The sequence below is a fragment of the Phalacrocorax aristotelis genome, chromosome 10, assembly GCF_949628215.1.
Source record: "Phalacrocorax aristotelis chromosome 10, bGulAri2.1, whole genome shotgun sequence".
NCBI lineage: Eukaryota > Metazoa > Chordata > Aves > Suliformes > Phalacrocoracidae > Phalacrocorax > Phalacrocorax aristotelis.
The window spans coordinates 2747901-2765150 of NC_134285.1; the positions used below are offsets into that span (position 1 = coordinate 2747901).

At 43.9% G+C, this 17250-nt stretch overlaps 1 protein-coding gene across 1 annotated transcript; it reads right to left on the bottom strand.

Moving 5' to 3' along the window:
• Window positions 1–638: 638 nt before the first annotated feature.
• TEKT4 (tektin 4) lies at window positions 639–15407 on the bottom strand. Its single transcript, XM_075104702.1, has 6 exons — window positions 14829–15407; window positions 7636–7706; window positions 5957–6100; window positions 4867–5089; window positions 3724–3878; window positions 639–2225 (listed from the first exon to the last, which is right to left on the bottom strand). The coding sequence occupies exons 1-6, from the start codon at window positions 15360–15362 to the stop codon at window positions 2009–2011; spliced, it is 1344 nt and encodes a 447-aa protein (XP_074960803.1). The 5' UTR covers window positions 15363–15407; the 3' UTR covers window positions 639–2008.
• Window positions 15408–17250: the final 1843 nt, after the last annotated feature.

The window sequence follows — 17250 nt, forward strand, 5'->3', positions numbered from 1 at the left end:
AGGTTATTCGTACTCAGCACAGCCTCAGAGAAGACGACAGCGCTTTTCGTCTCCTTTCTCTAATGCAAAACTCTTGAGTCAAAAGGATAGTTCTGGGGCCTGGGCTGCATGTTCTCCTCATCCCATCTGCCAGAATCACAACCCAAACTCCACTTTGATGCCACGTGTTTTTTCCTTTACCTGGTGAGTAAGGTCAATTTGAACATGTTGCTCCTTTCTGTACTTTCTGAAAGTTTTCTGTGAATATTCCCATTAGTCTAAAGCCTGGTTCACTGTCTTATTTTCCCCTCTATTTTATGTGTACGCCTAGAGATGAACACGCCACCAAACAAGCAGCACTGGCTAGAGGTTGCGACCAAATGACTGAAGCCCTTTTAACACCACAGCTCTGAATACTGGAACGCCCTGTAGAGCTTTTTTATTCTTCTGGTGCAGCTCAAGGTAGTTTTATACCCCACTGTGCAGTGGCATAGCTGCACACGAGGTGTGTGAGCCACCGAGTAGGCTGCAAGATTTGAGCATGAAGAGCAGGTTAGAATATGCTGCCAAGAAGAAAGGTGGGGAAGGCATGTTAAGAAAGGCAGAATGTAGGAGAATGTCTTCAGCCTACAAAAATAATCTTTAGTAGCAACCATTTTAAGTTCTGTGCACAGAAAAACATAGTAGAGCCGTGTTTATTTTGTTTTAATCTGCATGCCAGTTCTCTCTAATAAAGATTCAACAACTGGACTATAAAACTATAATAATGAAGAGGAAATCTATTAAAACAAAACAAAACTCTCGAACACAAAACCTGTAAAACAGAGGCTTGGGTCAAGAGCCCTCACTGACGCAGCTGGTTTTCAAAGAAATGGTAGTAGCTTTTAGCAGGAGGGCAATCGGTGACTAGTGCTCTGCACATCCTGAGTTCAGATACTGCAAATAGCTGGCTGTGAGAAAAACAGCTGGGCTAATGGCCTCTCCTGCTCTGGTTAACCGAGCAGGGCTATTCAGAAACGTGTGCTGCCTGGGGGGCGTTGTGTGTTTTGCTTTTTGAGGTGTTTTTTTTCTCCCTCATTGATCAGCTGCTTTTTCAAAGTAAAAATCTGTAATACAGGAAACCATAATGGAATTCAATTCTGTGTCATCTTTTCACCCTTTTCTGACATGTCACCTATTTAACCAAGTGGCCTACTAAGCTAATGGGTGAATTACATTTGTTACAGCACTCTACCGGCGTAGATGAATCTGAGGTGTTCTCCATTACGGGTAATAGCTCAAACACACGCCTTGCTTCCAGGGAATGGCTGGAACAGATCATGAGCTCAACTCAACATCCAAGTGCTTAAGCTGAAAGTCACAATTGCTATTCACAAGCTGTTTAGGGTTTTTTTTCTGAAAAAAATTTATTGACTTGACGGTTGAAAATCCTTGGACTCATTTTCAGGTTCCCTCAGCCAGTGTTACGGACTGGGAGCCGCTTTGCCAATAATCAGGCTGTCATCTGACCTGTGCAAACTTTTTTTTTAACTAATAATGTTTGAGCAGCTTAAAAGTCTATCATCTGTTTTCCTGCTGACCATGTGATCCTCTGTCAGGCAAGCAGCTTTATTGCTCCCATTTCAGGCTGCCTGAAAATGCTAGAAAGCTATAAATGTTATATCTACATCTGTGTATATTATTATTATTCACGATAAATAGTCACTCAACTTATCCACTTGGTAGGGTGAAAAGCCCAAATGTCACATACTGTGCCAATCATGCATGTATGATACAGACAAATTCTAGATGTAATGAATTATCTTTAAGCTGTGTTTTAAACTCACTAGGAACAGCTGTACTCAGACTGAACTTTTAAAGGCAAGACTCAAAGCCCACCGTACTAATGCATTTTACCCCAAATAGAGGAGAACAGAGGAAAATAACAGTGAATACAGAACTTCTGGGTATAACATTATCCAGGTATTTTATATGAAAGATTCTAGACTACATTTTTCTTCCAGACTTTGCGTAGTCAGTGCAGAGATTACTACTGGTAACCTGATAATTTAAGAACAGTGGGATAGCGTGTGCGATGGGCCATGCACTTTTGCCTATCAATAAAAATACTGTTTGTTTTCACAGCTATTTCTTTTTCTAAATTCATCCGCGTGTCTTCAAGGTTCCTCAGAAACTGTTCGGATTCCAGCAGTTTTTTCTTCAGAGATTCAATGGATTCTGTTAGTTCTTCAGTTTCACTGATCAACCTGAAGAGAATTACATTACGTAATAAAAAAAAGAGCAGAAGCCAGTCAGGGTTCAAGAAGACACAGCTATATGTTGATCAAGAAGATCAACAGCTACAGAATCATTATAACAACAAAGGACCACAGTATGATCCTACACACTTGGTCAAAAGCAGAGTTCACTTTCACAGCTTCTGTACAGAAGTCTCCCATGGTTTAGTACCAAGAATGGCTTTTGCCACTGCGCACAGTGGAACTATCCATCCTCACCTTCTCCCACTCTGTAAGACACTTGTACTGAGAATTATAGGACAAAAGTTGTTTGGTAAGTCACCCAGTTTGACTGGATCTGGGTTTTGTTAAGCCTGTTTTTTGATACCTGTTCACTGGTATAAAACTCAAGTATTAGAGATGATACTTGCACCAGAGACCAGAAAACAGCCTTTGCTTTCAAAGCACGCCAGCTTTTAAAGAAGCAGCAGCACACCATTTTAGAAAAAGCAGCAAACCATTTTTAAAGCAGCACATCATTTCATCTGAAAGTCGGTGAGGGTAAGGTGCTTTACGGCAATCTGCCTGCAGAGAAGGCACATATTTAATCCCTGGGAAAACAAGATCCCTGTGTGCTACGCAAACTGGGTAACTACAAACAGTATAAGCCCGGCAATTAAACACATGCCCATTCAGCAAAGGACTTGCGTGTGTCCTTAAATCCCATTAAGGGCAATGTACACGCTAAAAAGCTCGCACAGGGATGGTTTGCTGAACCAGGACCTTAAATGAGTCTGCCTGAGGCGGTATAAAGCATTTGGATTAACTATAACTTCTTCCTCACTGTACAAAGAACAGCACACTGGCTTTCGATGGTAGGCACCTTTGCTACGAGGGTATTGTAAGCCTGCAAAAGCTGATTCCCCACTTTTCCTAAGGGTAGGAAAATGTGAAGGAGGAGAATCAATTGCAAAGCTTATAATGAGATCAAAACTGACAAATGTGACACTCAGACCTTTAATTTGAAAGGATTTGTTGACCTCCACTTTCAAAATGGATTATTACCGAAAATAAATGCCACCAGCCTAATGCTTTGTAGTACTGACGACTTGTCTCAGACTATGCATGTGTGCAGCCCGTTTACATTCGCAGCACTTGCGGCATAATTCATTCGGCACATAGTCCACCTAGTGGTGAACTTTGGCTAAGAGAGGGTTGCAGATGATCCACATGCTGTCAGATTTTTTTCATCACCTAAATCAAAATGAAACCACACGGTTCACAGAAGAAAATGTAGAGACAAAAGGCAGAGCTGAGTCTATAGGTTTTCTCTTTGTCAATACGCTAGGTTAAAATGATATTTTCCTCACAGTGATTTCAGCCAATCGAGTTATTTCTGACTTTGATCAGAATCAAACCTAGAAATAAAAGCTAAAGGCTATGTGTGGCCAATAAAAAGTGTGAAAACCGTCTAATGTCACTTCTGGATAGAACGGACACCTTGGAGGACTTGTTTAATAGTGTTTACCTGAATTGTGCTTCATCTCTGCAGAGCTCTACGTTGGGCCTAAAAGACCTGCCATACAGCCTTGTTTGAGCAACTTTCATCGGGGCTTCTTTGTCTTTGATAGCTTGTTTGAGAGCAGCAATGTTAGCTTCTTGATCCCCGATCTCCTTAAGGATCTGAAGAGGATACCCAAGAAAAAGAACAGTTTAGAAAACAATACACATTATCTCTGTGCATGCTATACATGTCTTCCTGGTCCTAGTGAATCCGTTATAGTTTTGACCTCCTGTTTGGCCAGAATATAGAAGAAATAGAAGTACAAAGGTGCTTTTGGCCTCTATTTCTACTGCTACACCAAGACGCTGATCTTCGGTCTAAAAAGGAGCAGAAAATATTCTGCAGCCTGTTCAAAACCCTTGCATGTCTCCTGACAACACATCCCACCTCCACAAATTGCTTTTAATTGTAAATTTTTAGCTATAAATTATCAAAGAAAAATTCAAGTTATTTTGGATAAGCTTCAGAACCACTGATCAGCTTGGAAACGCGTGGATTTCTGGCATTAGTGAAGAAAATGGAAAAGACAAGGAATTTCTGAATCCCACCTCCCTCAGAACCACCGACACACAGGCATAAAATAAAGTCTAGCCAGCTGGCATTACCCAACAGGTGCTAAGGAATGACGGTTTTTTCCACACTTCCCAGTATCCTAACGCAGAAGCAGGAGCTGCTCCGCACTGGAGAAGGGGCAGAGGCTGAAGACACCTCTTGTCACTTCCACGGACCTGCTGATACCGCTGCAGCCCAGCATGGCTTTCATGCCATAAAAGTGATAACCAGGCTAGACTGGGAACCCTGGCCCAAAGATCAGCTCCTTCATCACACAGTTTTAGGTTTGAGTTCAGGAAGACATGGAAGAAAGTGTTTCATTTTCTTCATATTTCAGTCCATTTCTTGTTTAGAGAAGCACAACAGCTAGCAGAAAAGGCTGAATTGGAGCTACTATCCAGCTCTGAAGACTCTTATCAGATACTAAGCTGACATAAAATAGTGTTTGATGAACTGACATGGACCAAGACATTTTTTTCTAGAGGATAAATCTACTGTGATCTCCTCAAAAGGGACTCTCATGCCTGTAGCCAGCATTCAAAATGTAACACTTACATTTTTCAAATGATACTCTAGTTTGTGTTTTGTGTCATCCAGCTCCTCGCAGCGTTTGGCGAAAGCCTCGTTAACAGCAGCACATTGCATCCTCAGGTCCTCAGACACGTCGTGAAGAATATTGTCAATCAAGGCACGAAGACTGATGGAAGCCAGTTTTTTGCGTTCTGCCCTATAGATGTTGTCATGACTGAACTTGGCCCATGTCTCCGGTGTTGAGGCACTGGAAGGAGAGGTGAATGGAAACAAATAGGAACCTTGCTCTTTTGTTCAAGTTGCACTTAAGAAGACAATCTGAAGCTGATTCTCTCCCTGCAAAAGTGTTGTCAACCTTGATTTTGCTGTTGCACGCAGTCTAGGCTTACTGTAAAGGAAAAAGACTAATCCTTCAAAAAAATGAATAAACTCTCACTCATCTTGTGGCTTCTGAGGGAAGTAATACACGACACAAAAATCATCCAAAGTTCTTCCATTTCAGCTAATACTGCTACGGGAAAAATACACATACTTTTTGTGCAGCCACAAGCAGTTAAGTCACTAGCAAATAAGCACGAGTATATTCAAGCTTTACAGTCCGTGTCTACTTTGAACAAAAAGAAACAAGATCTCTGGTTGTACTTTGCCATGTTGAACAGCAGAAGGAACTACAGAGCAGCACTGGACGCTGCATCATATGAACACTGCCTGAAAGGGGAGGGGGAAGCAGCAAGGTTTACTGTAATAGTAACCCTCTCTGTGTACAGGAAGCAGCACTTGCCTTTCCCGAAGGATGGCACGCCTGCTGATGTCAAACGGTAAGTCTCAATAGGATTTAGATCAGCCTTTAAAAGTATAAAGCCATTCATTTCCAAGAAAAACTTCTACAAGCTCAGTTTGCATATAGCGAACCAACTTTGCCATCAGTGGTATGCCGTGCTGAGATGGTAGCTCTACCTTTGTTATCTATGTAACTATTTTAAAGTTATGGCATTGTATGTCCAAAGAAGCAGCCATCACACCTTTAATTCAGTGCTACAGCTTTCACTGACACAAAGGATGGAATGTACCTTTCCAGGGGTATTTGTGGATGATAATGGCCATAACTACTCACCTCTCTTCAAACTTCACTGAACTAGGATGGAACTGGATGTTGGTGCTCTGGTTACTGTATCGTCCACATTGATCATCGATGTTGTACGTTTCAACCTTGTCTGACCAGTCCATTTCACAAACCTCTTTGTGATCTCGATTTAACCTGAAAAGTCATTATTATCACACACTGTTAGTGGAAAACAACACAATTAATGAAACTATCACAGACATTTGTGAAGCTAGGCTCTAAGTCTTTGTCTTTCAAAGGGCAATGACAACACAAACCTTCCTGGTTATCTTAAAAATCCTAACCAAACTCTTTCTCCTACAAATATCTGCTAGAAGAACAGTAAGCCTAATGTGTTAACCACTACCCTAGACCTTAGTACTGTTCTGTGCCTACTGAAGGCTTAGACCTGTTATAGCCAGGGACGAAAGAGTTGTTGGACTTTGGATTTTACATAATAATCCTAAAACACAGAGGATTTTTTCAATAGTGGTGACAGCTGCAGTTATTATGGGCAGAACAGGTAGGAGAATTGCCCAACAAACACTCTTCCCATGATAAGACATCACGGAGTGCTAGCAGAAACCCATCCTCCTCTTTCACTAGTATATTGAGCATGACTCAAATTTAAGACCACCATAAAGTGACCTTATATCATTCTCCGAGCCCTCCCTTCTAGCCTTTCAAAGACTATAGCATGCAGACAGAGTAATTTGTCCTTGGAAGATACAAGAACAATGATATTCAGAGTTAAAACTCTGCTTTATTGACAATTAAATGAGTCAAATGTCACCTAATTAATTAAAATAACTTCAGATTACAAAAGACAGTGGGTCGTTATCAAGTGTTAACACCAGATGTCACTCTCACCTAAGGAATTAAAAAGACTGCTGGCCAATAATACTGAACGATGGTCCTATATGGTACTAAAACCACATTAAAACAATTACAAAAAGCGAAGCCTAAACTCAGTAGACTCCTCTCATACTCTGAGGTAACACAACTACTTTAAATTATTGTGTATTTATAGACATTCTTTCTAAAAACAATAATTCATTTTATCTGGTAGAATAACACAAATTGAAGCAGATTACAAAACTGTAAAAACTAAAATATCAAGGTTTCCAGCCCTTAACCCCTTCATATTAATGCACCTCAGGATTCAGATAACATCTTTCCAACGGGCTTGCTAGAAATTTAAAGCAAATGTTCCTTCTGAAATGCAATGAGCATCCATACTGATACAGAAGGTAGAGTGAAGGTTCATATTTTAAGTTCACACTGACATCTGGCGGCAACAAACTCATCTTGAAAGGGTCCTTTGATCAGATGAATCATTTTAAAAAAGCCTACACTACAAATATATCACAAGGTGCAACAGGTAGGGTGCTATCCGGATAATACTTTTATTGCACTTAAGTTCAGCGTTGGAAAATTAGAGAACTGAATACACATACTGGAAACCAGGACTGAAAATCTAAAGCATGGTTTTAGGGCATGGCCCTTCTTTTATCTTACCCTACTTGAAAACCCTGAAGTTTCATCACCAAGTACCTCTTTTCATGTTTAAATGGAATTCACAGGGCTCATAAGCCTGGTAAGATCTTTATCACTGGGCACTGTACCCCTATATGCCAGGAATCCTTTGGCTATATAAATTAGCTACTAAGGTATCGTGAAAAATGTCTTACCGCATCTGGTTACCAGCTTGCATCAAAGTCCTTTTCAAAAGCTCCTGGATATTTCTGATGAGTTCAGTTTCCTAGACAAAAACATTGAGACTTCTGTGATATCCAGAGCGGAACATACTATCCTGTAGAGCAATTTGATTTCAGTCGTTGCGGATAAAAGCTTAAATCTTCCACTCATTACCCACTCTTACCCTATTATCGCAAGACGTGATTTTCTGAGGAGTGAGCCGATACTGAGGTAACTCAGCTCTAAGTCTAAGGTGGCAGCAATACTTGGAACACTTCTAAAGCCTGGGGATTCATAATTTTCATATTGCATGTCTGTTCTATGAAAATGTCTATGTTCTATCAGATTAAACAGAATATCCGAGTTACTTGCACAGGAAAAATTAGGCAACGGCATCATGCTCAGCAGGAGACCAGAGTCCCTGCCTTGCACAAACACAAGGTGCCATTTTAAAACCGAGCAGGACACTGCCTGCCCTGCAAGCACAACGGCAGATGTCACAGGCTGCTGCCTTGCACAGGGCTGTGATACAGTAGAGCAGCTTCTCTGCCAAGACACTGCCTTCCAGAAGCTGCCCAGCCCTCGCAGATACCTTCAGAGCGCACTGCTTTGCTCTGTAGTGTTTTATCTGCCTGCAAGGCAGAGGCTTCCCATCAGATTCCTGCAGACCTCCAGAGATACAGTTTGTCTGACGTATGGTGATAAGGTGCTATTTAACAGCAAGGAGTGGCAGTATCATAGTCTTGTGCTGGCCTGCCTCCTTCGGATGCTTTGTATTAACTAAAAGCAGAAGTTACTACTCTATGATTTAAACAGCTATTGTCTGCTTCAGCAGGTATAGGAAAGCTGTCGTAATATAAACCCAGCGACACTTAGAGTTTTTCATTAAATCTATTTCTTCTAGAACTCATTTTGCCTCTGGTGATGCGCAGTATCGAGGACTGCAGAATCACCTCCAACACGCAATGTTGTTTGAGGGGTTCATTTCCTCTGAGTTGCGAGCCAGTGACCGCTCAGAGCCACGAAGCTTTGCCTCACCTTGCTAATGGATCCGATGCCTCAAGTTTCAGCTCGAGCTGGTTTCAGCAGGAATGTTCGACACAAATGTGATCAAACCAAATAAGACCACACTTTCTAATAATCTCATGTTGAACAAGAAGTACCTGGTGCTCACTTTTGACTACAATAATGCTGCTTTAGGGATTAACTATCAATGCTCTATGAAGTGACTTTACTGACCTGGTGATGACATATTATTATAAAGTCAGTCCAGTGAGCATTTTCTTTCTTATTATGTAAAGGAATTTAATATTTGAGGCTCAGATATTAAAAAGAGCTTTTGTATATGAAAAATTCCTAATTAATTTTGCTGGTTTACATCAATGACAGTCATCCAACGACAGCTGAGGGAGTATATGCTTACTAACAAACTTTATTCCCAGAATACTGCTGGCACTCGTTGATCCTTGTACTGTTTTTGACAAATAAATGAGTGCATATATCCCAGCAGTGTCAGCTTCTCCAACATACAAAACCAACAGGGACCACAAAAAGATGATTTTATTCTAAATGGAAAAGAACAATCATGATTGGAAAGAAAATATTATTTTTAAGGCTCTAAAAGAGCACAATTAAAATAAATCCAAGCTGAAGTTATCATTTTACAAACTGTGAGAGCACTAAAACTCACTTTCTGCAGAGGGGAAGAATTACAACGGCTGAGCTGTCAAAGTGAAAATTCAGGATTTTAAAAGGTTGGAAAGATCCAGCAGTTGAAATTACATTTAGAGTAATTGATGCTGTTTTGTGTTGGGTGGCCAGTCTCCATGTAAATAAAGAGACAACTGTTTTCCTGTGAGTCACGTGCACAACTTAAAATGAGAAAAGCCTTCCTTTAGCAATTACGGTCTCTCATGTGGAAAGAGTGAAATAATGCAAAAATAAAGAATTCCCTTGTTGAATGACCTAGAAGAAAATTTTAAGATGGATCCCTTGCTGAGGAGATATGAATTCAAATAATAGAATCATAGAATCATAGAATTGTTAAGGTTGGAAAAGACCCTTAAATCATCGAATCCAACCGCTAACCTACACGTCGCATAGGTTAAATATGACATTTAAACCTGAAGATACAGTTCTCCTAACTAATGACAGTCTAAGAGTAGTTAGAGGGAATAAACAGGTGTAAATGACACTGGATTTTCAACGCTCACCTACTAAATTATTTTTCTTAACTTTTAAAACAGTTAAAAAGTCAGATCGTAGGGCTGGGAAGAGCTGCGGCACTAGGCCGAAGATGGAGATCCTTTGATCTATGTTGCTCAGTCCTGGCTGTGCTGTTAGACATCGCGGTACAATCCAGCCCGCTGCCCAGCCATAGCTGTGGCTGGCTCGTGGGACGGACGTGGGAGAAAGCCCACGCTGCCCGAACGCCTGCGGGCTAGCGCTGCGGGCAGAGGAGCGGGAGCCGGCAATCTCACACGCCATGCGGAGGACTCATAAAACGCCACGTCTGCGCCTCCACATTTTCTTTGGAGGGTAAATTCCATCAACAACCACGGCAGAGGGAGCTGCAGCCAGGAGCACAGCTCTCCCGGACTTTGTCGTTTCAGCCATAAAAATGTGGGCGATGCCACATTAAAATCCCGGGGGCAGATCTGGGTTTTAGCAAGTGGCGGAACAGATGACCTTTACGTAGTGTGTGCACAGAATTGGGTTGGCAATTCATTCAAAGGCCCAGTCTGCAAGAAGAGAGGAAAAGCATGTGAAAGAGTTTTAGTAGCCAGCAGCATCTCTGCTTCAGAGGACAACATTAACTGAGATTTGTGTTTCTTCAGTTCGCGAGAGGACTTGGTGGATGAAATGTCTTTTTTTTGTCCTTAGTTTTCCCCTAAATGTCTTCACGTGCTGCCTATTAAAATGAAATACTGTCAAATCTGAAGTGATCTTGGCTTCTTTTCAGCTGTCTGCTCCAGAGTTAATAATAATAATAAACCTCTGTTATTATAAACGGTTGTCAATTAACACGGAGAGAACATTTTACAGTTTAGCGTGCCATTTATTTTATTACGGTATTTAATGTTTATGATGCAAAAGTTGGATTTTCCTCAAATCTAGTGATAAAACCATCCCAGTTCATGACTTTGTAAGTGTCTAATTAATGGTGCAAAGAAAACGTTTAGAAGCAGATGTTTGTGCCTTCCATGAATTTACAAATTCCTTTTTTTTTTTTTTTTGCAGCCTGTCTTTTTACATCAGCGACTTGCAGATGTCAGCAATGCCTAAATACAGCACCCACGGCCAGAACGGCACAGCGAGAGAGAGCAGCTAAGAGGAACTGGCAGAACCCCGTGAGAGAGGCTGCGAGGTCACCCTTGACTGCAAATCCAGTCGCATCCATCCATCAGTAACAACATGACAACAGATGTCCCGCACATCAGCACAGCAAATGAAAGCAAGTTAGCTTAGAGATCTCACTCGATTTAGACCCCCAAACGGGACGTAACAGGAAGACAGTTATTCATTACCGCTGGAAGTGAGAGCCGGTAACAAGTCTTCAAAATCTCAGCTCTGCGACTGGCCCTTTTCCTGTTGGTCTCCCAGAGTCGTTTCGAAATCCACCATCTGCAGATGTTGAAAATAAGCACTGCACTCTTAACTGAGTTGTCTGTGTGCAGGACTGCCCCGCTGCACACCGGTTCACTTGGCAAGGCCACAGATCACAGCGTTCGGAAATGGTATTCTGGTGTTTTCCTTGCCCCATCATTGCAGTGGGCAGGAATACATACACATGTATCCTTTCTCCACTTTTTTAAACTTTAGTTTTACACAGTTGACAGGATCTTGGCTAATGCCTTTGCCTTCAGCATCAGGGAATAGCTGGGGCTGACTTCATTGTTGAAGCAAACACACAACAAATCAACACTCTGAGTCTAGGGTAAAAAAAATGGCATAAATGTAAGTACATCCTTTTATTCCATGGTCATATCTGGCACTCGATGAGTCTGGACACTGTACATGTGGAAATAACCTTGAAATGCAATATATATGCAGCTGAAACATGGTTTATTGACAGTATACCAGCACGTGGCAAGGCCTTTGCTAGGGCTTATATTTTCAATATTAAATGCATGCACACAAACATACTAAACTGTCATTAAACTGATGCAGAGGGGATTCAGAGATGTCATATGGGTTATGGAAGGCAAAAACCTCATATAAAACAGATGCATGTGCTGCTTTTTCTGAATTCAGCTATTTCCAACACAGCAGCACAAAGACAGAAAATTATTCTACTTGAGAGATTTTATCTTCTTTTTAGTCATCAAGGATCCTTCTTTATTGGAAAAACAATTGTGTCTTTCAGCTTCCTTTTCTTAAGCAGAACTGTTTTAAGGAAAGATTAATATGCTGTTAACTGGAGTCAATGAACTTCTGAGTAACAGCTGATTTTACTACACATGTGAGGAGCTTTCACTTAATACCCTCATCCCTCATTCCAGCAGGGGCTATTTGGTGATCTAAATACGACTCCATGCTGCAAAGCAAATAGGACAGATGAGTTGGAACCAAAATGCCATAAAAGAAACAGATGATTTGCCAAAAAAATAGGAAAACCCCAAATCTTATCTGGATGCATAAAACCTTCACCAGAGATACTTCTGTTTTCTTTGTGAGTCATCTGAAATGATGCCTACTGAAAGGATAATGAAAGTGCAATTACATGCAGAGGTTGAAAACGGCTTGTATACGTGCATTCGATGTTGCCTCTTTAAATGTCATCTGCCAAGGGGCTGCTGAAAGGCGGTTATCTCGGCAGGATGCTCTGGGAACTGGGCAATGGTCTTCATTGCTGCAGAAAGCTGAAAGCAGGAACAAAGCCTGTGTCCTACGAAAAGCTTTTCCATGACTATGTGGAAGGCAGTCCCTTGTCCAGGCACGCTCTTCCCCCAGCTGCAGATTCCCCCACGCACCTGTCCTGGCAGGAAGGTGGCAAAGATACCAGAGCATGACGCCAGCACAACCCTGGGCTGCTAGTGGGAAAGGGAGGATTTCAAAGGAAGGAAAATGCCCTAGAATATCAATTAACTGCGTAATTTAAACTGCAAGGAAAAGAATGTCTGTTTTCTAACATAGCTGTCTTCTGGAAACTATTTTTTCTTTTTCTCAGTTTTTCCATGGGAAGAGAATAAATTACTCCTGATCCCCCTTGCGTTACCATTTCTAAAGAGCCAAGGTTAGAAAGCGACTGGGCAAGGAAGCAACGCTCAGAAAAAGTCAATGCTTTAGTGAAAAAATTTGCATAACTCCTCCAAATAAGCAAACCTTCTAACACAGAGCTACCAGTGAACTGGGCCATTAACTTGGAAATCTGCACAGTGAACAGCCGGAATTCATGGAAGAGCAGCTCTAAGTGTCAAGAATTATTAGTCAGTTTTGGAGAGAGTAAGAAATACAAGGTACCATCTGATTTCTTGCAGTGAAAGATGTATAGAGTATAGCTGCAGCCTATGGAGCTGGCAAAGCCACAGAGGGCACATTTTAACATCTATTTGCAAACATTTGTGCCATAAAATCCATTCCTCTGTGAAAACGGGAAGGATTTCCTCTGATATTATGTACTTCTCTTCCTTCTGCACTGCAAAGGTCATTGGCATGGCAACAAAATCTTCATTTCTCAAGAGTCCATCTGGTGCCGGTATACACGCCTCATCTGAACTCACATCATTCTTTTCCAATGACATCCTACTTGGCTGTTGACGGTCTGTCGTCACAAGCACACAATCACAATTTCAGGTGAAGGATTAGCAGCAGCAGCAGCTGCTGGACTTCTGAGCAATGAACAAACTATTCTCTGAGATCAGGAGGGAAGAAAACCAGTGAGAAATCCTGCTAGAAAATTATTTTTTGAGGGGTAAATCTTATATTTCACGATTTCTCTAAAACATCGGCAGATGATGAAAAGAATTTGTTTTCTGCAATCTGAACTTTACAACAATTCACACCCTGAAACATCCTGTATGCTAACTCTCGCGTGTTTGTACTTCTGACTGGAACAATTTCTTTTATGTGGATTACAATTCAGCAATTTGACACAATTCCCATTTAAAATATTGCTAAATACTATCATGCCATCAACTATGTACGTCTCTTCAATATTTTTCTAACTACAAATAATCATCATCTGGTTTAATCAGTAACTCATCATGAATCAACTTTCATGGTATATTGGAGGCTGCAGGCAAATAATCATTAATTTATTTGTGGGACACTAGAATATGTATCATTGCAGAATGAAAAATGACCCAGAATCTGTTCTCTGCAACATGTGCAGCCACAATAATCACACCAGCTTTGAAGGCAATCTACATGCAGCATTGGATCTCAGTGACAAAGCATCAGCTGGAGTAGAGAGTCCTCTATGGGAGGAAAAGGATTAAGCAAATTTCAGCAGAGTCTCAAGCTTATTGTCAAAAACAGCAAAAATACCATTTGCTGTCAAAAATTGCATCTCTCTGTGGCCCTCCGCTTACCTGGGGCTATCATGTCATGCAGGTGTCACACGATTACGTTGAACTGTTCATTATGCTGTCCTGCAGGACGTTTAAAATGACGGTTTGTGTTGAGACACTGTAGTACGGTGTTGGATCACCACCCGGCCATGAACCTTGGCAGGACTACGGCATCAGACTCAGTAGTAAAAGGTAATGGCAGAGGCTGCCAGATTTGGACAGTTTGAGCAGGGGAACAGGGAAGGAGCATTTCACTGGTCCTGAAGAGTCTGTTTATTGGGTACTGCATTTTAAAGTGTAACCTGCAGAGACAAGGGGACTTTAAGCCAAGCGGAGGCTGGAAGAAATTTAATGCCACAATAGAGTGCCCATCTTTGTTCAGGAAATCCCTGTCTTGATTTTGTTTGGATCGGGTCTGAGCGGGCGAATCTGGTCTCCTTTAGTCATACTCATGTGATTTTAAACAAAGGATTTTAAACAACGCATCTTAAACCTAGGAGCAGCAAATAGTCCAGGCTGCCAGGAAGGGGCACTAGGCCTCTGTGCACTGCCAGAAGATACCGTCATGAGCTGCAGTTATCACCTACTGACCAAGCCGTTCACCATTTTAGAGACCAGAGCGGCACTAAGAGAGGGGCTGCCAACGACCCTTCACGTCCTAATGTCCTGCTCACCTTCAGCAACTCTCTCTCCACCTCATCACTGACCAGGTCCGGGGGTTGCCGCCTCTCCCGGCACTGCAGGTTATCGGTGGCGATGGTATAGGGCACCTCGGTGGCGTCAAGCGCCCTTTCCAGCCGCAGCTGCTGGGCTGCCAGCAGGCCGGTCTCAGCATCGAGATCCTCAATCTCCTTCTGGAGCTCGGTTTTCCAGAAGTGTACGTCTTGCAGGCGCCGGCCCAGGGTGGCCACAGAGTGCTGCTGGGCGCGCTGGGCGCTGGCAGCGGCACACTGGGCGAGCTCCTTGGCCTCGGCACGGCCGCGCTCAGCCTGCTCGCAGCAGACGGAGGCCTTGAGGTACAGATCAGAGTTGCTCTGGTGCCACTCGGGGATCAGGTACTTGGCGGTGCGGAAGCCAGCCGTGGCCAGGCCGCTGGAGGAGTCGGGCCCCGTGTTCAGAGGCACCTCGTACACCTTCATGGGCAGCTCGGAGGCGGGAACGCCCTGCGGGGCCGGCTCCTTGGTCAGCAGGGCCGCGGCCTCCGCCATGGCGCCGGGCACTCCCCGCAGCGCCCCTCGCTAGGCCGCGCCGCGTCCTCCCGTCGCCGGGGCAACGGCAGCAGCCAATGAGGAGGCGGGTCTCCCCATTGCGTAGGGAAACCCGAGGCGGTAGCGGAGGGGAACAGCCCGCCCCTCTGTTACCGCACACCGCCGGTAACCAGTCAGAGCGCGGATCCGCCCCGAGGACGCGTTGGATTGGGGAACGCCGGCTTGCCCGCACCCGCCTCCAAGCTGCTTGTTGCTACGGCGACGGGGACAGCCAATGGAGAAGGCGGAGGGCGCGGCGGTGTCATGGCGGCGGGCGGGAAGGGCTGTCGGGCGCGCGCTTGGCGCGGGAGGGTTTCCTCACGCAGGCCCTGGGGCGCGTGGTACCGCTTGCAGTTCCCACGCGCGAGTGCGGTGGTGAGAACAAGGACGAGCCGAAGCCTCCCCATTGCGTTCTGGCTCCCCTGGGTGCTGAGGAACTCCCCTTTTCCCCCCGCCGCCTGCGCACAATAACGCTTTTCCCTGTTTGTTTCCGAGATACAAGAGGCTTCTGACAGGGCGTCGGCCCGTTTCCTGCCCAGCGAGGGCTGAGGCGAGGGGCAGGCGCTGGGTGCCCCGGCGTGCTTGCCCAAGGCCCTGGGGAGCCCGTCAGGCGATGGCCAAGGCCCAGGGGAAGCCCTGGGGCCCTGTGCGGGGTTCATCCCATTCAATTTACTACATTTTCGCACCTCACTCCATTACCGTACCCAAATATTAGTTCTTAAGGCAGTTTCAGGCCTCAGGTGCTTGTGACATCCAGCTACTGTGGTGTCCCCACGTTTAATTTTCGCTTGGAGAGATAAAGACAGCTTATGCTTGAACTATATGAAATTTTGGGGGGTTGCCATCATTGTGCAACAGGGAAAAGAAATGAAAGGAGAGGCTGCCAGGGGAGAGGCATCTCTTCAGAGCGCTCGGAGGAAGGAGGGAAGGTGCTGAGAACACGGTGACAATAGAGGGCACTCTCGTCCTTGCACTGCGACAGATCCTCTGTCTTCAATGTCGTTTTGATTTACAACATATAAAGGAGGAAAAAGCCATGTGCGCTGCAGCCCGCCCAGTGTCATCCAGGCTAATCGGCTCCCTGGGTGTTGAGGGGAGCGATGCCTGAACTGTGTCGAGGTGTGCACGGCAGATAACACGCACACGCACCGTGGGCGCGGAGTAATGACTCCCCGGCTGCAGAGAGCTGCCGTTTGCACCGCACAAACTTCTGCAGAAGACGCTTTGCTTTATGAGAGTTTGCTCTAAATCCACAGAAAGTCAGTGGTCGTTTTTCCTACGGGGTCTTGCGCTCCTTGGAAAGATCAAGTGGTTGTCCCTGAGAGAAAGCCTGCATTTGGAAGGTGCATCGGCTGCAAGCTGCTGCCTGCCGGCCCTGTGTCGCAGCTGGCAGCACATGCCCAGTAAAGGTTCCCTTCCACAGAGGCGGTGTTGAAAAAGGACGTTCATTCCCAGCAGAGATAAGAAATCCTTCATCTTTCCTTTTGCAAATATTATAATTGGCCCTCTGGTTAAACAGCGGCAGTCAATGAGCGCTTTGCGCTGCTGAAGTCACTGAAATTACACCCTTTGCTTTCCCTTTGCACTTCATTTCTGTTTCTGTCCCTTTTCATGCATCTGTCCTCTAACTGTCCTATCTGTGCCTTTCCTTACATTACCCCCAGCCTGTACCTTTCTTTCTTTTCCCTCTGCTTGTGGCCTTCTCTGCACCACGATCTATGCAAATGCTGCATTTTTAAAGTACAATAAGTCTACAAGAAAAGCCCTGCTGAGCTATTCAGAGTGAAAGTCCTTGGTATGGAAAATACATTTTTTTGAAAATAAGGGCAGCAACGATTTGCTATTTAGT

What these genes read in the sequence shown, in the direction of transcription:
- TEKT4 (XM_075104702.1), bottom strand. Translation starts at nt 15,362, where the DNA reads ATGGCGGAGGCCGCGGCCCTGCTGACCAAGGAGCCGGCCCCGCAGGGC. An exon ending in CAAGCTGGTAACCAGATGCG is followed by an intron (nt 6,101 to 7,635) that starts GTAAGACATTTT and finishes ATGACTTTTCAG; the next exon opens with GTTAAATCGAGATCACAAAG. An exon ending in TAGAGTATCATTTGAAAAAT is followed by an intron (nt 3,879 to 4,866) that starts GTAAGTGTTACA and finishes TATCCTCTTCAG; the next exon opens with ATCCTTAAGGAGATCGGGGA.